Consider the following 23,119-nt stretch of genomic DNA (forward strand, 5'->3'; position numbering starts at 1 on the left):
TGACGCAGCTATCGTCATTTATTTTTGTATGGCAAATAACGCAAAATATTGCCTGTTTTAGCAAATAAGTGACGAATCAGCTCAAAATGACGAAAAAGTTGCTAATGTAAATTGGACATTAGTCCCGGTCCACACTAGCGTGAATTTCATTAAAAAATTTCATGAAATTAGGCGTTCTTAAATCGAATTCCTCACTGCAGCAATTTTATGATTTTACGATACTATGGAAGTCGATCTAGAGACGCATAATTTCATGAAATTTTTTCAATGAAATCACTCTAGTGTGGACCGGGACTTATAAAGGAAAATTTTCAATAAACAGGCTATTAACCCTTTTTTTATGAGGATTTATTTGATGTATACGCAATGGAATTGATTTATTGTAGTTTAATTAAATCCGCTTATATGTAAACGTACTATTATACTCGCACTAAAGGCCAGAACAGAATCAATCGTCGCTTGCTTTGCTTGTCAAATTATAGAGCCTCTTTGCAAATCCGCCTGCGTTCCCCCTTAGGAGGCTCTGGCATTCCTTTATAATTTGACATTTGGGAAGCAAGCAATGCAAGCGACGATTGATTCTGTTCTGGTATTAAAATCTGGCGTTTTGGGTAAATACTACATTTATGCTAATAGTAAATTTACATTTACGAAATCCATTGGATTTCACTTGACGTTTTAGCAAGTCGATGGTCAGACTAGCACGATTTCAACATGGCGACGTCAAGCCTATTGGCGAGGGGTATGAAGTAGTGAAGCCCATGTACATGGGTTTCTCTGTTTGTTGTGTTGCCTCTTCTTTTTATTCGTTGCAAGATTTTTTCCTCCATTTTCTTTCATTTTTATTTTATCAAGCACACGTTAACAACAAAACAAGCATAAAATGATTTATTAAAAACATTTAATTAATGAATAAGTGAAAATGTAACTATTAATATTAATCTAATTATTAATTTTTAATTAATTATTTGAATTAATCGAGCTAACATGACCTAAGGAATTTGTATTGAAAAATTAATTCTAGCGAAGTACCACACACTCAACCACTATGCTACGATCGTTCCGCAGGTGGTTTAGGCCAGCTCATCAGGCATATTTTGACTGCCTAGAAGACAAAGGGTTATTTTGATAACTTCTATTTATACAACCATATTTACAAATTTGTAGATATGAAGTATTTTTTGAAGTCTTTTTCTATATCAAGTCACCATAGTGTCTTGTATAGGAATCATTTTCTCAATACATACACATGTACAATCGAAGGGGGGTTTCCTTCATGAATTGTAATGCCCATTTCGGAAGTTTTTTTTTTGTTGATATCATATCAAGAAGTGTTGATATGATAGGTTGGCAGTGGCTTAGAACGCTAAGACCTCAACAACATTGTCTGCTTGTTGGCGAGAACCCAGTTTCAAACCTCATTATTGACATTTGTTGTAAAAATAAGTGAGATAATAATTGAAATGTGTTGGAAACAAAAGAACATGAACAAAACCAAAATATGTGAACGTAAAACAAAAAGAAATCGATGATTTTTATTCATAATTTTACAACTGTTTTTGCAGTTGTCTGGACGCCTACGTCACACAGGCAAATTTTGGGTTTTTGACAATCAATACATGAACTCAACTGTCCTGTCATGTGTAAACGCAGGGTTATTATGCTTTTTGTCTTCAAAATTTGAAATACATCTCTGTACCTTCAATTAATCACGCCTTTCAATTAGGTCTCTTTGTTTGGGCAAGTAATGGAAATTGAAAAAAAGAAAAAAAAAAAAAAAAACTACAGTCAGTAACGAGACATCATCAGAACTGAGATCAAAACAAAACAACTAAAAAATACATAAGAAGAAGATACAAATAACGAAATATAAAACGCAAGAGGAACAAAGAATAAAACAATATAAAAAGCAAGCAACCAAAACAAAAATTAAAAAAAAAGCAAAATAAACGACGGATGGAACAAATGAAAACAAATGGACGACGAATCAAACAAAAGAAATAAACATTTTAAAAAGTTGATTTTTTTTAGTCAGCAGTTGAAAAAGTGCAGTCGAAAAGTGAAGTTAATTTGCGAGAGCAAAACCCAAAATCAGCTGTCAGAATACTAGAATACTAACTGAGAAATAACAAAGAAAAATAACGATTGAAAAGTTATAGTTATATGCCAAACAAATAAGAAGGGAAAAAATATTAAATATTGAAAAATTGTGAAATCTGTTGAGGCAATTTTGAAATTAAAAGTGAAAGGGAAACTGTGTTGTCCATAAAAGTACAAAAAAGGAAGATTTGCAATTTTTGTGTACCACAACAATGTCATCGAGCAATACCACAAATTCATCATTGTCCTCCTCCTCGAAAAAAGGGGGCTATGAAATGAATTTTAATCAAGATTTTACGTAAGTTTTATCAACAAGAATGTTAGCAAAAAATTGTGGAATTAATTATCTTGGAAAAACTTTTAATCATTTCCAATCATTTTTTAGTATGTTTTTCTAATGACGATGATTTAAGTTATCTTCTAATGATGTGACCTTGATATCTGTATCTGTGTGTATATTGTTATTGTTGTATGTATGCAAGATTTTATATGAATCTACAACAACAACAAATCAAACTAAGTTTGTTACCTTGTGATGTCTTGGTTTCTGTAATCCGACTACCACTTGGAATAGTATTGAGTAAGGGTGAAAAAACGGAAGCAAGGTGGTGTTGGACAGGCTATCTACCCCCACCAACCACCAAATCAAAAATAACAAATGGATAATAGGTATGTCGTACATATTGTTTTTTTTTTTGTGGTGGAGTAGTTAACTATACCCCTTATAATATCCAATCACCCCCTCTCTGTTGGTTGTTTGCCGTCATTGTCGTCATAGGGTCATTAGGGTTGATTCACCTGAATTTTTAAACAGCCAAGAAAATAAAGGGTAGTTTATTGAATGTGAATAACAATGTTGCAGTGTCAGTTCCAAAAATAGCAACTACCGGTTTTGTAATGTTACCCAGAAGTGAAAGGGTTTCTTATTCCAGATTTTATGTGTATTACAAACTTAATTAAGTTTGATGGATATTGATGACATTTATACGAAATAGGAAGCTCTTGAAAGCCTTTCTAAATGTCCATAAAAACCTGCAATCCCGCTAAAGCGGGTTCTTTTGTAACGGATTGACCCGAAACCATAGTGTTTCGGCCAGCGACTGCCAATCCAGCAACCTATGCTTTTACGTAGTTTTAAATGCTGCTACAACAACAAACCTTCTATGGATTTTTGACCCCTAAAACATTACAAAATTACTTCGGAAATTCAGAAAATTTTCAGCTTTTTAGGAAGTTAACTAAAAATTGCAGCAATAAATGTTTGCAGATATTTCAAAACGATCATAAATTGTATTTATTTTTAAAATTATTACAATTTTTTATTGCCTTACTTCCATTTAGAATTTGCTGTTTACTCTACTTGTTTAGCAAGAGCCCTTTGTTTGTTATTAGAATAACATCAACTTACAAACCATATTTATATTGAAGCTCACATACATATATAAAGTATATATGACGGTACGTATATATGTTTAAAAAGTTGTTAAACAAGACAAACAATTGGCAAACAAAAGAAAAAAAACAATAATTGTTATTTAAGAACGAAGAAAAAATTCATTGAAAGCTATTCAGAGACCCTGTTAAATAACAACATATCCCGCTCTCAAATAGAAGGAAAAAAATATTTGCACAAAAATTACTTATGAATGTGTTACTAATAATAATATAATAAGGAGAGGAAATAAGATAAAATTAAAAAAGAGGGATAACGGAGATGGTACTGGATCTAATTTTGTATATAATTCCTTTCGATATAAAATGATATCGTTGTAATAGGAATCACAAGCACTGGCTTCGATGAAAATTTCAAAACAATTCCCGAACAACCTTTAAACTGAGCTGAAGTGATGTTTTTGAAGTTTTGTGAGAGAGGTACCAAAATTTGTTGTCCGATATAGGCATTCTTGTTTTGTCAGAATAGGAAAATCAATTCGTAAGTTATTTCATAAGTTGTTGTTGTTGTAACAGTGTTTTTGTTATGTTTATATGTTCGTTCCTCTGTTCAATCTGGCTCTGGGTCTATCTCCAGTTCCAGAAAAGTGGCTGCTTCGATGGGATGTAGCCACAGATCCACTGGAGTTAGATGGGTAGGTTTGGCGGGGCAGTTAAAAAGGTGTTGTGTGTCGTGCGGGCCCATGCCGCATACTGGGCAGATGTCTTGCACGGCGCGATCGATTTCCGCCCAATACGAATTTAGGCGACTGCAATATCCCGAGCGTAGTTGAGCCAAAACTACTCTGGTTTGTCGTCGCAGCTGACGCTCCTCAGCTACGATAGATGGAGGATGTACTCCGAATACTTTATTCACACTATAATTGCTTAAGGCCTTGGCAACTGCGTCCGTGAGAATGCTATTCAATCCTGCTTGATATGCTTGTTGATCTAGGGGTTCTCTCCTGTATCGTTGGACCTCTCCCTCTAGAGCATGGATATCCTTCCTGATCTCCCTGAATGGGCCGGGCCTACCCACAAGATGGTGATTGGGATGGCTCACACGATAACATCCAAGCAGGTACTGCAACGAAAGCATCTTATTGTGTTGCTTTACAGAAAGAATTTTTGCCTCCTCATGTAGATGGTCCACTGAAGATTTGAGGAGGCACCCTGTCGCTGTTCTCAGGGCGGCATTCTGGCAAGTTTGAATCTTTTTTCAGTTCGAATCACACAATCTCGGGGACCAGACTTGAGCCGCATAGCTTACCACAGACCGACCTATCGCGTTATACGTGGACAACAAGGTTTCTTTATCTGCACCCCAAGTGCTGCCGGCCAGGGACTTGAGGACCTTGTTCCTACTTTTCAACTTGTCGCAGATAGCTGTGGCGTGTGCGCACGACGTGAATGTAGTGTCGAATGTGACCCCTAAAATTTTAGGGCAGTTTGTGGTCGGAATTTTGCTACCGTCGACCACAACATTAAACTTACGTCCAAACTGCGCTGTCCATGTGGTGAACAGAGTGGCTGTAGATTTTGTGGCGTAAAACTGCATATTCCTCGAATGGAAAAATGTGGTAAGATCGGTTAAATAGTTGTTCAGTCTCTCACAGATGTCATCAGGATAGGTACCCGACGCCAGGATCGTGCAATCATCCGCATACGTCACGATCTCAATGCCGTCTTGAGGGGGTGGAATACAGGAGAGGTAGAGGTTAAACAGTTCCGGAGATATCACCCCACCTTGGGGGACTCCCTGTTTCATTCTACGGGGTTTGGACTTCTTATTCCTGAATTCCACGTACGACTGGCGTCCACACATATAGTTGACTATCCAACGTTTTAAGCTTGGCCGGAGGGTTGTCTGCTCAATGTCCTCAGACAGCGTGGAGTGCCTGACTGTATCAAAGGCTTTTGATAAGTCAAGCGCCACCATCACTGTTCTATCGCACGGCCGTCTCTGGTTGAGTCCTTTACAGATATATGTGGTAATGGCGTGCAGCGCTGTTGTCGTGCTGTGCTGCTTACGGAATCCATGCTGATGATCGGCAACTTGATAGCTATTTCCGATACTGGGGAGGAGCAAGGCCTCAATTGTCTTTGCCACGGGCGACAAAAGCGAAATCGGTCTGTACGATTCACTTTTGCTGGCATCCTTGCCTGGCTCCGTAGTGGGACCACCCTGCCCATTTTCCAGACTTCGGGAACAACGAGGTTGGCTAGCGACAAGTTGAAGACTTTGGTGAGATACTCGACTCCCGGCTCATCCAGCTGCTTCAACATTACCATGGAGATTCCATCAAGGCCCAACGCTTTGGATGATTTAGCGTTCCTGATGGCATTGGCAACATCATCCATTGTAAATTGTGGTGGTTCATCCTTGGCAGGAAGAGATCTGATGCGACGTAATACTCTACTCTTCGCCCTGTCACTCTCGGGATGCTCGACAAACTGTCGATTGAAATTACTTGCGCACCTCTTCGGATCAGTCAACGTAACGTCGCCAAAAGTGACTGAGGTCCTATCTTCCCTTCTTCCAGGATTCGAGAATGACTTAACCGTTGCCCACAATTCACCTATACCGGCTCCAATGTTGCAGCTCTTCAGATGATTTAACCATTTGTTCCGCTTATGCTCGCCGACCAACCTGTTAACTTCCAGTGTCAGCTCCCTGACTCTGGGGTCATTGGGGTTGATACGACGAAGCTCATCACGCTCATTTGCTAATCCCGTCGCCTCTGCTGGGAAATTTGGTCTTACTTCGGGTATTCGACCAGCAGGGATATGGCGAGCGGGTGCAGCAGTGATGATGTCCCGGAACGTCCTTTCCGCTACCCGAACATCAGAAGGATTGGGCAATTCTCTGAAGCGGTGATTGGTGAACTCTCTGAAACTCGGCCAATCAGTTTTTTTATGATTGACGAACGTGCGGCGTTCAGAGGTGATGAAGTCGGGTGGTCTGCTAATGGAGACAATTATGGGGAGATGGTCTGATCCAAGGGAAATGACGGGTTGCCAGGTAACGTCATTTGTCAGACCAGGTGACACGATGGTTATGTCAGGCGAACTGTGACACTCTCCTCTAATTCTGGTAGGGGCGTCCTCATTGACCGTTCAAAACGTAGAGCTATCAATCTGCCACATCTCATGATGCGCATTAAAATCCCCTAGGGCCAGACGATTATGACCTTGCAAGAGCGGGCTAATGTCAGGTCTATAATCAGGGATACAGCTATTTCTCGGCGGGATGTATACATTCAGCAACTCTATCTCGGCAGCTCCACACCTGACTGCTACCCCCATACATTCCATGTACGGGTCATTAGAGACAGGCTCAAGCGAGATTGGTCTGTATTGGACAGACTGGTGCAATAGGAAAGCCAATCCCCCACCTCCACTTCTGGTGCGATCTTTCCTCAAAACATTGTAACCATCACAATGCTCTAAGCTGTGGTTGTTGTTCAGCTTGGTTTCCTGCACCGCCGCGACCTTGATGTTCTTCCGACTCATAAAATCTACTATCTCCTCGATCTTACCTCGGAGTCCATTGCAATTTAATTGCAAAAAGGCTGCATTTTCGGGGATTGGGACAACAACGGCTGGTGTTAAAGACTGCGTGTGCGGTTGTTGAGGGGACTTGCGGGGGAGTTTCGTAATCAGACGACGAGGGAGTCTCGTAATCCGACGACGACTCACTGGGGACTGTGTTCACGCAGCATTCAGCAACATAGTCCCTCACGTGGACGAGTCCAGAGCAACCCTTTAGATGCACCCACTCCTGACATCTATTGCATCCAACCGAACGTTGGATGTGGGTGAAGATGCGGATGTGACAAACTGAGCACAGATGGTCCTAGGTTTTCCTCCGTCCCGGCTCGGACCAATAGAATTCGGAGCAGGCGTTCCGGGATATGCTGCTCCCAATACAGAAAAACGAAACAAATACAAACATGTACACACTGAGATGGCAGCCGCTGGCCGGAACATTGGTTTTGTGTTGTTCCGGGTCAATCCGGTACGAAAGAAGCCGCTGCCGTGGGATTGGCAGGTTATTGTTGTACCAGTTTTGTTTGATGATCCTAACAAATATTAAAAAAAATATTCACGTTGGTTGAAGATCCACAAAAAATATTTCTAAAATAATAATAATAATTATTTGGCTATCTTGATGATCCTAAAAAAATATTTCTTAAGAAATCCACGTTGACAGTTGATCCTCACAAAATATTTTTATTTTTATTTTTTTTATTTTTAATATTTATTTTTTTTTATTTTTAATATTTAAAAAACTATTGTTGTTGTAGCAGCATTTAAACCTACGTAGATGCATAGTTTTAATGCTGGATTTGCAGCCGCTGGCCGAAACACTATGGTTCCGCGTCAATCCGGTACGAAAGACCCCACTGCCGTGGGATTGTAAAAAAAACTATTGCTTGGTGATCCTCAAAAAAATCTACTTTGGTTGATGACAATAAATCAAAGCTGGTGGTACTAAAAAACCACAATTTAGGTTATTTGATGACAAAAAATCTACGTTACTTGATGATCCTCAAAAATATGATGATGCTCAAAAAACATTTTTAAAAAATCAAACAGGATTGGGGGTTTTGAAAAACTAGTTTTAAAAAAATTTAGGTTGTTTGATATCCCTCAAACATTTTTTTTAAAATCCACGTTGGATGATGATACTCAAAAAATATTTTTAAAAAAACCAAGATGGTTGATGGTCGTCAAAAAATATTTAAAAAAAACTGTTGGTCGGTGATCCTCAAAAAAATCTACGTTGATTGATGACAGAAAATCAAAGTTTGTAATAATAAAAAAATAACAATTTATGTTATTTTATGGCAGTTTCTCCATGACCCTCAAAAAATATTTTTAATATTTTATATGTTATCTGATGATTCCCAAATCATTTTTTTTCTTTCTACGTTGACCGATGACCTCCCAAAAATATTTTGACAAAATCAATGTTGTTTGACGGCCCTTAACAAAATATTTATAAAATCCACGTTGATTGATGATCCTCAAAAAATATTTTGAAAAAAAAACACACAAAAAAATAGTTTTTTTTTTAAAAATCTACGTTGGTCGATGATCTCCCAAAAATCCCCCTTCGTAACGGTACAACCCGATTCAAGGTATTTTGAGGATTTAAGCTTCAATTTTTAATTCGACATTTGAGGCTCCCAATGACCAAAAAACTTATCCCTTAAAAATTGCCAAGATAGGTCCAAGTTTGGGTATACCCCCCAAATAACGGTACCTCCAAATTTAAGGTATTTTGAGGATTTTAGCTGGATTTTTTGACCGAACTAGTTGATGCTCAGCCAGCACTATATCCCTCTGGTCGTTTCCGAGGACCGAATGCCACTCATGATTAGCATTAAAGTCTCTCAAGTTCAGACGGTTATGATCTTCCAAAGACGGACTGATGTTGGGTCTATAAGTTGGAGTACTCCTATTTATCGGCCGGATGTATACATTAGGCAACTCTACCTCAGCAAAACCGTTGCCTTTATTCAAATATGTGGAAGTATGTGAAGAATGAGATTACATTCAAAATCACGTGAATAACAAAAAATTGCTTACGCTGCGAATATTCAATTATAATTGTTCTATTATTTCATACGAATAGGAATGTACAATTGTTTATTAAGATGCAGTTTCACTATAGAATCGGAATATTTGCCTTTGTTATTGAAATTGTTGAGCAAAAAAATTTTTCTATTCTGAGAGAAATTTTTGACCTGTTTCTCTAAGACGATTCGAAACAAAATTTCGTTCGAATTACTACCAAATTCCTGTTATTGATTTTTTTGATTGAAAACAAAATTGAATCAAACAATTTCAAAAAAAAAAAAGAAACAAAAGTTTTGTAGTAATTCGAACGAATTTGGTTTCGAATCGTCTTAGTGAAACTGGGAGTTTGTGTGTAATTTCCGTACACAAAAAGTAATAAAATTTTATAATTTATAGAGAAAATTAGGTTCTTGCAGGTTATAAGTTTATAAGTTTTATCATAAGTTTTTAATTTTAATTTTTTTTTCAACTTGTTAGTCAAATCCATAGAAATTTCGCGCTTATATCTCCAAAAAACTCGGTTCCTTTTACCGAACTTTCGATTTGATTCCCTGTTATTGTAAATTTGGTCTTTCGTATAGATAGTGCATTTTTGTCAAATATGTATTTCTCACTTGAAAAACTATTTCGCATTCATGGCGTTTGTCATCATCATAAAAACATTTGTTGTTTTCCGCAGTTTATGGCCTGGTCATTGAAACGTGTGTTGGTAAACAAAAAAAAAAAAAAAAAAAACATGGGGCAAAATAAAAACAAAAAGTAGTAAACAAATAAAATGCGAATAAATACGAAGGTAAGGTAGTGCAAAAACAGCAATAGCAAACATAAAGGGTGTGCAAAAATATTTTGAAAAATATTTTTTTAAAAAAAATTTACGTCTCTGAAAAAATAGGTATTTGAAAAATTATTTTTTAAAAAACCAACAAGACGTAGATTAAAAAAAATATTTTTAAAAAGATCAACAAGAAGTAGTTTTTAAAAAAATATTTTTTCAAAAATCAACAAGACGTGATTTTTAAAAAATATTTTTTCAAAGAAAATCAGGACGAGGATTTTTTATAAAATTTTTTCAAAGCCCATCGGCACGTGGACTTTTTAAAAAATATATTTTTCAAGGACCATCATGACCTGGATTTTTTTAAAAATATATTTTCAAAGACCAACTAGACGTGGATTTTTTTAGAAATATTTTTTTCAAAGACAATCAAGACGAGTATTTTAAAATTTGTTTATAGACCAACAAGACGTTGATTATTTAAAAAATATTTATTTATATTTATTTTAAATATTTTTTCAAGTACCACCAGAACGTGTATTTTTTTAAATATTTTTTCAACGACAATCAAGGCGAGTATTTTTTAAAAATTTTTTATAGACCAATAAGACGTGCATTTTTTAAAAAATATTTTTTCAAAGACCATCAAGACGTTGATTTTTTAAAAAATATTTTTTCAAAGACCATCAAGACGTGGATTTTTAATGTTTTTTTCAAAGACCATCAAGACGTGGATTTTTTAAAAAATATTTTTTAAGACCATCAGGACGAAGATTTTTTAAAAAAATATTTTTTCTAAGACCATCAGGACGAAGATTTTATAAAAAAATATTTTTTCAAAGATGTGGATTTTTTAAAAAATATTTTTTCAAAGACGTGGATTTTTTAAAAAATATTTTTTTAAAGACTTGGATTTTTAAAAATATAATTTTCAAAGACGTGGATTTTTAAAAAATATTTTTTGAAAGACATTGATTTTAAAAAAAATATTTTTCAAAGACGTGGATTTAAAAAAAAAATCTGAAAAATGTGGACAAAAAAATAAAAGACGTGGAATGTTTAAAAAATATTTTTTCAAAGACGTCAATTTTTTAAAAAATATTTTTCAAAGACGTCAATTTTTTAAAAAATATTTTTCAAAGACGAGGGTTTTTTAAAAAATATTTTACAAACACGAGGGTTTTTAAAAAAAAAAAATTAATGGCGTGGATTTTTTAAAAAAATATTTTTTCAAAGGCTTAGATTTTTAAAAAAAAATATTTTTCAAAGACGAGTGTTTTTTAAAAAAATATGGATATAAAAAAGAAAATTTCTAAGTCGTAGATTTTTTCAAAATTATTTTTTCAAAGACGTGAATTTTTTAAAAGACGTGGATTTTTTAAAGAAATATTTTTTCAATGACTTGGATTTTTGGATTTGGATTTTTTTTAAAAATATTTTTCAAAGACGAGTTTTTTTTAAATATTTGTCAAAGATGTGTATTTGAAAAAAATATTTTTCATAGACGAGGGTTTTTTAAAAAAATATGGATATAAAAAAGAAAATTTCAAAGTCGTAGATTTTTTAAAAATTATTTTTTCAAAGACGTGGATTTTTTAAAAAAATATTTTTTCAAAGACCTGAATTTTTTAAAAAGTATTTTTTGGGTGCCACCGTGGTGCAATGGTATGCACGCCCGCCTTGCACGCAGAAGGTCGAGAGTTCGATTCCCCGGCCAAGCAACACCAAAACATTTTTCAACGGTGGCAAAATACCCCTCAGTAATGTTGGCGACATTTCCTGAGTATTTCAGCCTTGAAAAACTTCTCCACAAGTGGTGTCTTAAGACACGCCGTTCGGACTCGGCGATAAACAGTAGGTCCCATATCATTGAGCTAAATATGAATCGGGGTGCACTCATTGATATGAGAGAAGTCTCCCTTGTCCCGTATGGGATGGTGTGGAACAATGTTTTGTTTTTTTTTTTGTTTTTTTTTAAAAGACGTGGATTTTTTAAAGAAATATTTTTTCAGTGACTTGGATTTATTAAAAAAAATATTTTTTCAAAGATTTAACTCATTCTAAATATTGGAAAAATATTTTTTAAAAATTCCAAATATTGGAAAAATATTTTAAAACTTCCAAATATTTAATTTTTTTTTTAATTCTCTAAATATTTGAAAAATATTTTTAAAAATTCTAAATATTTGAAAAATATTTTTAAAAATTCTAAATATTGGAAAAATATTTCATAAAAATACCAAATATTGGAAATAATACAAATATTGTTTTTTTTTTTTAAATATTTGAAAAATATTTTTAAAAATTCTAAATATTGGAAAAATATTTTATAAAAATTCCAAATATTGAAAAAATACTTTTAAAAATTCTAAATATTGGAAATATACTTTTTTTTAAATTCAAAATATTTTTAAAACATACAAATATTGAAAAATATTTTTAAAAAAATGCAAATTTTGGAAATGTACATATTTTTAAAAATGCTCTAAATACTGGAAACACATTATTAAAATTCAAAATATTGGAAAAATATTTTTGAAAAATTTCAAATACTGGAAAAATATTTTTAAAAATGCTCTAAATATTGGAAAAACATTTTTAAAAATTCTCTAAATATTACAAAATTATTTTAAGAAAAATCTCCAAATATTCTCCAAATGTTTTTAAAAATCCAAATATTGGAAAAATATTTTTAAAAATTCTAAATACAGGAAATTTTTTTAAAAACCCAAATATTGGAAAAATATTTTTAAAAATTATAAATACTGGAAAATATTTTTAAAAGTCCAAATATTGAAAAAATATTTTTAAAAATTCTCTAAATATTTTTAAAAATTATTATTTTTTTTTGTGTTTTGGTTGAAGTTTCAATCTCATTTGATTCTTTTTAAGTCTGGAGTATTACCCCAATGGCTTATCTTCATGATTACTTTCTTTTACAGAGAGTAATGATAATCATGATAATGGTAGCGATCAGTAAAATTTTGCAACACTGTCAATTCGTTTTGAAAAACATTACTCTCTGTAATAGGAGGTGATGAAAAAGCGCGTTTTTTACAATATTTTCTCAAAAGGATTTATTAAAAATTATTATTTAAAAATTATTTTTAAAAACAATCAAATGGATTTTCTAAAAAATATTTTTCAAAGACGTCGATTTTTAAAAAATATTTTTTTAATGTCGTGGGTTTAAAAAAGTTCATTAGTGGCGTGGATTTTTTAAAAAATATTTTTTTAATGTCGTGGATTTAAAAAAAAAAATAATTAGTGGCGTGAATTTTTTAAAAAATATTTTTTTAATGTCGTGGATTTAAAAAAAGTTAATTAGTGGCGTGAATTTTTTAAAAAATATTTTTTAAGCTTTTTTAATAAATCCACATCTTGTTTGTCCATAAACATTTTTTTAAATCACGTCATGTTGGTCTTTGAATGCGTATTTTTTTTAAATCCACGTCTTCTTGGTCTTTTTTGGTTTTAAAATTATCTTCCATCTTTGAACACCCTATGTGTTCGTAAATACATATTTCACCATTCGTAGTAAATTGTTTTTTGCCATTACTGGAAAATAGTGATTAAAAGTCATAACAAAGCTTTGTGGAATTATGCCAAAATGTGATAATGAAATTGGCTTTGAACGTAGGACAAGGTAGTACCTCAATGAAAGATAAAGAGAGATAGAGGAAAGAATAGAAGAACACATACCCTCTAACAAAGTAGACATGCAGTCTATACATGTTAACAACAACAATAAGTTACCTGCATTTCGCAATTTTCTTCAATAAAATGACTAATCCCAGAATGAGGTCAATAGTTGCATTATCTATATGGGTGAACAACTAGACAAAGTGGAACTATGTACCTACCACAATATATGGTAACTAATAAAATTTGAAGTTTAATACATTAAATTATGATTAAATTGATTATCTTCAGATTATTTAAAAAAAAAATAATTTTGTCATTTGCAAAAATATGGAAATTTTTAAATACGAGATAAGATTTAATACAATCTCTAACCATTCCAAACAATTGAGGCTAATTGTATAATAAACACAAGCACACTTTTTACGGTTTTGTTTAACTAAACAAAGCAACTATGACGTTCACATTGAATAAATGTTTTTTGTTATTGTTGCTAAAAAAAAGCAGAAGACGCAATTTAGCTTGTTTTGAAAAATATTTGTGAATACTAACGGGTTTCTGAAAAAAATTGTTTAAATATAAAACATCGTTGTTTACATATTAAAGTTCGTCGAAATCTGACACAATTTAGTATGTGAAGATAAAAATGTTGATACCTATTTACAACCTTTTGAACCAAAACACCCTCTTCCTTCCCACTTTTGTAGTGCTATCATTCATAAAAGGGATTATTGAACTTCTTTCCTTACCTTAGCATTAAAAATGCAATCTCCTCTTCAGACAACTGTAATTTCTATTTTGAATTGCAAAAACGTTTTCTTTGTTTAAATATGAGGAAATAGTATTTGACGATTGTAAATTATATTGGCTTTACTTGGCGTAAATATAATCTTAGCATTCAAAATCACGTGAATAACAAGCAAGTGCTCACGCTGCACTTTTTGATTTGTTTACAAACATTGAATTATAAAACAGATTTATTTTTAATATTCCAGGCAAGATAGTGATGTAAAAATGTCACTATAGAAAAATATTTGCCTTTGCTATTGAAATTGTTTATCAAATTAAAGGAAAAAGTGTTGAAAATTGAAATTTATTGATATCGATGTAATTGAGGATGGGTTCGGGACGTCTTGGATATGAAATATTAGGTATTTTACTGTCATTGAAAAAATATTTTTTAAAAAATCCACGTTTTGTTAATCATTGAAAAAATATTTTTTAAAAAATCCACGTTTTGTTAATCATTGAAAAAATATTTTTTAAAAAATCCACGTTTTGTTAATCATTGAAAAAATATTTTTTAAAAAATCCACGTTTTGTTAATCATTGAAAAAATATTTTTTAAAAAATCCACGTTTTGTTAATCATTGAAAAAATATTTTTTAAAAAATCCACGTTTTGTTAATCATTGAAAAAATATTTTTTAAAGAATCCACGTTTTGTTAATCATTGAAAAAATATTTTTTAAAAAATCCACGTTTTGTTAATCATTGAAAAAATATTTTTTAAAAAATCCACGTTTTGTTAATCATTGAAAAAATATTTTTTAAAAAATCCACGTCCTGTCAATTTTTAAAAAAAAAATTTTTAAAAAATCCACGTCTTGTTCATTTTTAAAATAATATTTTTTAAAAAATCCACGTCTTGTTAATTTTTGAAAAAATATTCTTTAAAAAATCCACGTCTTGTTTATCTTTGAAAAAATATTTTTTTAAAAAATCTACGTCTTGTTAACCATTGAAAAAATATTTTTAAAAAAATCCACGTCTTGTTAATCATTGAAAAAATATTTTTTAAAAAATCCACGTTTTGTTAATCATTGAAAAAATATTTTTTAAAAAATCCACGTTTTGTTAATCATTGAAAAAATATTTTTTAAAAAATCCACGTCCTGTCAATTTTTAAAAAAAAAATTTTAAAAAATCCACGTCTTGTTCATTTTTAAAATAATATTTTTTAAAAAATCCACGTCTTGTTAATTTTTGAAAAAATATTTTTTAAAATATCCACGTCTTGTTAATCTTTGAAAAAATGTTTTTTAAAAAATCTACGTCTTGTTTATCTTTGAAAAAATATTTTTTAAAAATCCAGGTCTTGTTAATCTTTGAAATAATATTTTTTAAAAATCCAGGTCTTGTTAATCTTTGAAATAATATTTTTTAAAAATCCAGGTCTTGTTAATCTTTGAAATAATATTTTTTAAAAAATCCACGTTTTGTTAATCATTGAAAAAATATTTTTTAAAAAAATCCACATTTTGTTAATGTTTGCAAAAATATTTTTTAAAAAATCCACATCTTGTTAATCATTGAAAAAATATTATTTAAAAAATCCACGTTTTGTTAATCATTGAAAAAATATTTTTTAAAAAATCCACGTTTTGTTAATCATTGAAAAAATATTTTTTAAAAAAATCCACGTTTTGTTAATCATTGAAAAAATATTTTTTAAAAAATCCAAGTTTTGTTAATCTTTGAAAAAATATTTTTTAAAAAATCCACGTTTTGTTAATCATTGAAAAAATATTTTTTAAAAAATCCACGTTTTGTTAATCATTGAAAAAATATTTTTTACAAAATCCACGTTTTGTTAATCATTGAAAAAATATTTTTTAAAAAATCCACGTTTTGTTAATCATTGAAAAAATATTTTTTAAAAAATCCACGTTTTGTTAATCATTGAAAAAATATTTTTTAAAAAATCCACGTTTTGTTAATCATTGAAAAAATATTTTTTAAAAAATCCACGTTTTGTTAATCATTGAAAAAACATTTTTTAAAAAATCCACGTTATGTTAATCATTGAAAAAATATTTTTTAAAAAATCCACGTTTTGTTAATCATTGAAAAAATATTTTTTAAAAAATCCACGTTTTGTTAATCATTGAAAAAATATTTTTTAAAAAATCCACGTTTTGTTAATCATTGAAAAAATATTTTTTAAAAAATCCACGTTTTGTTAATCATTGAAAAAATATTTTTTAAAAAATCCACGTTTTGTTAATCATTGAAAAAATATTTTTTAAAAAATCCACGTTTTGTTAATCATTGAAAAAATATTTTTTAAAAAATCCACGCTTTTTAATAATTGAAAAAATATTTTTTAAAAAATCCACGTTTTGTTAATCATTGAAAAAATATTTTTTAAAAAATCCACGTTTTGTTAATCATTGAAAAAATATTTTTTAAAAAATCCACGTTTTGTTAATCATTGAAAAAATATTTTTTAAAAAATCCACGTTTTGTTAATCATTGAAAAAATATTTTTTAAAAAATCCACGTTTTGTTAATCATTGAAAAAATATTTTTTAAAAAATCCACGTTTTGTTAATCATTGAAAAAATATTTTTTAAAAAATCCACGTTTTGTTAATCATTGAAAAAATATTTTTTAAAAAATCCACGTTTTGTTAATCATTGAAAAAATATTTTTTAAAAAATCCACGTTTTGTTAATCATTGAAAAAATATTTTTTAAAAAATCCACGTTTTGTTAATCATTGAAAAAATATTTTTTAAAAAATCCACGTTTTGTTAATCATTGAAAAAATATTTTTTAAAAAATCCACGTTTTGTTAATCATTGAAAAAATATTTTTTAAAAAATCCACGTTTTGTTAATCATTGAAAAAATATTTTTTAAAAAATCCACGTTTTGTTAATCATTGAAAAAATATTTTTTAAAAAATCCACGTTTTGCTAATCATTGAAAAAATATTTTTTAAAAAATCCACGTTTTGTTAATCATTGAAAAAATATTTTTTAAAAAATCCACGTTTTGTTAATCATTCAAAAAATATTTTTTAAAAAATCCACGTTTTGTTAATCATTGAAAAAATATTTTTTAAAAAATCCACGTTTTGTTAATCATTGAAAAAATATTTTTTAAAAAATCCACGTTTTGTTAATCATTGAAAAAATATTTTTTAAAAAATCCACGTTTTGTTAATCATTGAAAAAATATTTTTTAAAAAATCCACGTTTTGTTAATCATTGAAAAAATATTTTTTAAAAAATCCACGTTTTGTTAATCATTGAAAAAATATTTTTTAAAAAATCCACGTTTTGTTAATCATTGAAAAAATATTTTTTAAAAAATCCACGTTTTGTTAATCATTGAAAAAATATTTTTAAAAAAATCCACGTTTTGTTAATCATTGAAAAAATATTTTTTAAAAAATCCACGTTTTGTTAATCATTGAAAAAATATTTTTTAAAAAATCCACGTTTTGTTAATCATTGAAAGAATATTTTTTAAAAAATCCACGTTTTGTTAATCATTGAAAAAATATTTTTTAAAAAAATCCACGTTTTGTTAATCATTGAAAAAATATTTTTTAAAAAAATCCACGTTTTGTTAATCATTGAAAAAATATTTTTTAAAAAAATCCACGTTTTGTTAATCATTGAAAAAATATTTTTTAAAAAATCCACGTTTTGTCAATCTTTGCAAAAATAATTTTTAAAAAATCCACGTCTTGTCAATCTTTGCAAAAATAATTTTTAAAAAATCCACGTCTTGTTAATCTTTGAAAAAATAATTTTTAAAAAATCCACGATTTGTTAATCATTGAAAAAATATTTTTTAAAAAATCCACGATTTGTTAATCATTGAAAAAATATTTTTTAAAAAAATCCACGTTTTGTTAATCATTGAAAAAATATTTTTTAAAAAAATCCACGTTTTGTTAATCATTGAAAAAATATTTTTTAAAAAATCCACGTTTTGTTAATCATTGAAAAAATATTTTTTAAAAAATCCACGTTTTGTTAATCTTTGCAAAAATAATTTTTAAAAAATCCAGGTCTTGTTAATCTTTGAAAAAATAATTTTTAAAAAATCCACGTCTTGTTAATCTTTGAAAAAATAATTTTTAAAAAATCCAAGTCTTGTTAATCTTTGAAAAAATAATTTTTAAAAAATCCACGTCTTGTTAATCTTTGAAAAAATAATTTTTAAAAAATCCACGTCTTGTTAATCTTTGAAAAAATAATTTTTAAAAAATCCACGTGTTGTTAATCTTTGGAAAAATAATTTTTAAAAAATCCACGTCTTGTTAATCTTTGGAAAAATAATTTTTAAAAAATCCACGTCTTGTTAATCATTGAAAAAATATTTTTTAAAAAATCCACGTCTTGTTAATTTTTGAAAAAATATTTTTTTAAAAAATCCACGTCTTGCTAATTTTTGAAAAAATATTTTTTAAAAAATCCACGTTTTGTTAATTTTTGAAAAAATATTTTTTAAAAAATCCACGTTTTGTTAATCATTGAAAAAATATTTTTTAAAAAATCCACGTTTTGTTAATCATTGAAAAAATATTTTTTAAAAAATCCACGTTTTGTTAATCATTGAAAAAATATTTTTTAAAAAATCCACGTTTTGTTAATCTTTGAAAAAATAATTTTTAAAAAATCCACGTCTTGTTAATCTTTGAAAAAATAATTTTTAAAAAATCCACGTCTTGTTAATCTTTGAAAAAATAATTTTTAAAAAATCCACGTTTTGTTAATCTTTGAAAAAATAATTTTTAAAAAATCCACGTTTTGTTAATCTTTGAAAAAATAATTTTTAAAAAATCCACGTTTTGTTAATCTTTGAAAAAATAATTTTTAAAAAATCCACGTCTTGTTAATCTTTGAAAAAATATTTTTTAAAAAAATCCACGTTTTTGTTAATCATTGAAAAAATATTTTTTTAAAAAATCCACGTTTTGTTAATCATTGAAAAAATATTTTTTTAAAAAATCCACGTTTTGTTAATCATTGAAAAAATATTTTTTTAAAAAATCCACGTTTTGTTAATCATTGAAAAAATATTTTTTAAAAAATCCACGTTTTGTTAATCTTTCAAAAAATATTTTTTAAAAAATCCACATCTTGTTAATCTTTGAAAAAATATTTTTTAAAAAATCCACGTCTTGTTAATCTTTGAAAAAATATTTTTTAAAAAATCCACGTCTTGTTAATCTTTGAAAAAATATTTTTTAAAAAAATCCACGTTTTGCTAATCATTGAAAAAATATTTTTTAAAAAATCCACGTTTTGTTAATCTTTGAAAAAATATTTTTTAAAAAATCCACGTCTTGTTAATCTTTGAAAAAATATTTTTTAAAAAATCCACGTCTTGTAAATCTTTGAAAAAATATTTTTTAAAAAATCCACGTCTTGTTAATCTTTGAAAAACTATTTTTTAAAAAATCCACGTCTTGTTAATCTTTGAAAAAATATTTTTTAAAAAATCCACCTCTTGTTAATCTTTGAAAAACTATTTTTTAAAAAATCCACGTCTTGTTAATCTTTGAAAGAATAGTTTTTAAAAAATCCACGTTTTGTTAATCTTTGAAAAAATATTTTTTAAAAAATCCACGTTTTGCAATCATTGAAAATATTTTTTAAAAAATCCACGTCTTGTTAATAATTGAAAAAATATTTTTTTAAAAATCCACCTTTTGTTAATCATTGAAAAAAATATTTTTTTAAAAATCCGCGTCTTATTAATCTTTGAAAGAATATTTTTTAAAAAATCCATGTCTTGTTAATCTTTGAAAAAATATTTTTTCTATCTTGTTTATCTTTGAAAAAAAAATTTTAAAAATCCACGTCTTGTTAATCTTTGAAAAAATAATTTTTAAAAAATCCACGACCTGTTAATTTTGCAAAAATATATATTTTTTTAAAAATCCGCATATTATTAATATTTGAAAAAATATTTTTTAAAAAATCCATGTCTAGTTAATCTTGGAAAAAATATGATTTTACAAAATCAACGTCTTGTTAATCTTTGAAAGAATATTGTTTTTTTTTTTAAATACATGATTTCTTAATCTTTATTTATTTATTTATATTTTCTTTTTTGTAAAAAATCCACGTCTTGTTAATCTTTGAAAAAAAAAAATTTTAAAAAATCCACCTCTTGTTAATTTTTAAAAAAATATTGTTTTAAAAATCCAGATTTTGTTGGTATTCGCTTCTATGTCTCTATGAGTGATTATTTCCCCCATAATTTAATTATTTTGAAAGACTTTAGCTATTCTTCGTGGCGATAACCCGCCGTTTCAATACTTGTTCATAATTCCAGAATCTAAACGATTCAATTTTATTTTAATTTATTGGAGAGCTTATCAAGTACTTCCACTTATGTTCCTAGTATATTATACAGGTTCCTTGCCTATTTCAATTGTGATTAGTTAAAATTTTAAAAGCCCCCATTGTTTCTTTGTTGGTCGTTAGGAACGAAATAGCTGCTTACCTTATCGCGCCAACAAAAATGCATTTTTAAGTCATTTTTATTTAAAAACAACAACAATTTGAAATAGCTGGATGCAATGTCATTGAACTTCCAAGTTTTTTTTTTACTTTTGTGAATACTGTTTGTTCAAGGTCATAAATTGAATAGGTACGGGTTGACACCCGAAGGGTTTACACGCTGGATAATCAAAGTCATGAATATTGAGAATTTAACCCAGATATGCCCAGCGTCCTATATATAGGACACACAAAATTCTGGCTAATTTGATATGTTATGTTTATCAAAGTACCGTTTATTTTGGTGGTATACTCAGTACACATGTGAAGCTCTTGGGATATTATGTGATTCCATTATTTCGAGCTACTATTTTTGAGTTTTGAGGTCTAGTTCATCGAAGTTGCCACCGATCGCTTAGTTTTTACAATGATTTGCGTTATGACCGATTAATTATTGGGTAATTTTATAACGAAAACATACAGGATGTGGAGCCTACTACGAAAAAACGTTAACTAGATGCCGAAAAGGTGTCTTTGGACTATATGTCAAATGTTTTGTGTCCCATAACTCCCAGTTATATGATAAAACCCTGTGTCCAAAAGTGGCCTCAAAAACCACTTTTTTCAAAAAATTTTTAAAAAACATATAAACATACTGTTATTATTTCACATTTGCTTCTAAACTAATATAAAAATACTTTTAAAATGATCACGATCAAACAATGGGCATATCTGGGTTAATTATATTATCTTTAAACCTCATAAACCGATTATTCGAATTTTGGGGATGACGAATTTCATAAAAACGAAATGAAATAAAAACGACTTGGAGCACATTTTCTGTTGTAGAAAGGATGTAGTCGATGTCACTGTCATGTCACGACATACTTCTCTGTAAAATCAGGTTTACTTTGTTTTGTTGTAGTTTTGCAAATGTCAATATCAATTTGTACAACAACAATAGGAATTGGCTTTGCCATCTTTGGAGCAAGCTGATAGCTTCTATCAATATCTTTGTTGTTGATTTTGCCAACTGATTTTTGCAATGTAATGCTGCTGAGAGCCGTCAACAAATAAATTAATACTCTTTTTTTCACCAACCGAACAGCTGATTGTCATTATTAGTTTTTTGTTTTTCTTTTTTCCCCTTCATTCACACAACATTTTTCGTGTTGTGGGCATGACACAGACACACCAGCTGTTTCAGATTATTGCTTTTGTCATATGTTTCTTGTTGTTGCTTTTGTTTATTTTGTTGCTGCTACCTCTTATCATCTGTTTGTTGTTGTTCTACATACTTTCGTGTGCTGTGATGTGTATCGGTATGAATGAGCTCACGTTTTGTGATGTTTGCTTGGTTGTTGTTGTTGGCTTGGTCGTTTTTTTAGTTAGCTTGCTTTCGTTATGCACATATCAACCCTCTTCCACACTTATTACGACTTCTTTGCTATGCCGCTGATATCGATGAGTGCTCGTTTACCATGTTGATGCATACACTTTATGTAGTCGTTGATTTTTTCGTATTTTTTGGAATTTGCTTTCTTCTGTCATAATTCTCATTCGCTTTAGATTGCCTGTGCCTTAAGATGTTCAGTTTGTGCGGTGTCAAGTTAGCTTTGCGCAGAGGCGATATCGTAACCAATGAGGTTCTACCGAGGTGCGATTATTGCTAGTTGAAAACTTTAACCAATACCCCGCCATGGGGACGTGAAATACCGTCCACTACGGCAATTTTTGCAAGCCCGAGAGGGCTATAATTGAATAAATTTGAGATTAGTTATTTAAGTGTCTCTAGTACGAATTTTTTTCTAAAAAATCCACGTTCATGGGGGAAATATTTTTAGAAACTCCAAATATTGAAAAAATATTTTAAAAAATTCCAAATATTTGGAAAAAATATTTAAAAGATCCAAATATTTTTAAAAATTCTCTAAATATTGGAAAAATATTTAAAAAAAAACTCTAAAGATAGAAAAAATATTTTTAAAAATTCAAAATTATCTAAAGATTCGAAAAATATTTATAAAAATTCCAAATATTGGAAAAATATTTAAAAAATTTAAAGGTTGGAAAAATATTTTTAAAAACATCCAAATATTGGAAAAATATTTTTAAAAATTCTCTAAATATTGGGAAAATATCTCTATCTCGACAGGAAAGATATTAAAAAAATCTTGGCAACATGTTTTATAAAGATTCCAAATATTGAAAACATATTTTTAAAAATTCAAAATATTGGAAAAATTCTTTAAATATTCTCAACTATTGGAAAAAATATTTTAAAATTTTTCTAAATCCTGGCTTTTGCCAAAATATTTTTAAAAATTATCTCAAGATT

At 29.3% G+C, this 23,119-nt stretch overlaps 1 protein-coding gene and 1 non-coding gene across 4 annotated transcripts in view; both read left to right on the forward strand.

Moving 5' to 3' along the window:
• The first annotated feature begins 1,695 nt into the window (after positions 1-1,695).
• The window catches only part of Atg18b (Autophagy-related 18b), a 31,568-nt gene continuing 10,144 nt past the window's right edge, over positions 1,696-23,119 (forward strand). Inside the window, exon 1 of one of the 3 annotated variants that reach the window (XM_073967254.1) lies at positions 1,696-2,398. In XM_073967254.1, the coding sequence (XP_073823355.1) occupies positions 2,313-2,398 (86 nt within the window). In that variant the 5' untranslated portion in view covers positions 1,696-2,312. The remainder of the gene's footprint in view (positions 2,399-23,119) is intronic. The other 2 variants (XM_073967253.1, XM_073967255.1) reach the window with 2 other exon arrangements.
• On the forward strand, positions 22,394-22,533 carry LOC141396001 (U4 spliceosomal RNA). Its single transcript, XR_012411098.1, has one exon. It is a non-coding gene; the product is annotated as a U4 spliceosomal RNA (small nuclear RNA).

Source organism: Musca autumnalis, unplaced genomic scaffold (genome assembly GCF_047663935.1).
Source record: "Musca autumnalis isolate F117 unplaced genomic scaffold, ASM4766393v1 scaffold_2, whole genome shotgun sequence".
Lineage (NCBI taxonomy): Eukaryota > Metazoa > Arthropoda > Insecta > Diptera > Muscidae > Musca > Musca autumnalis.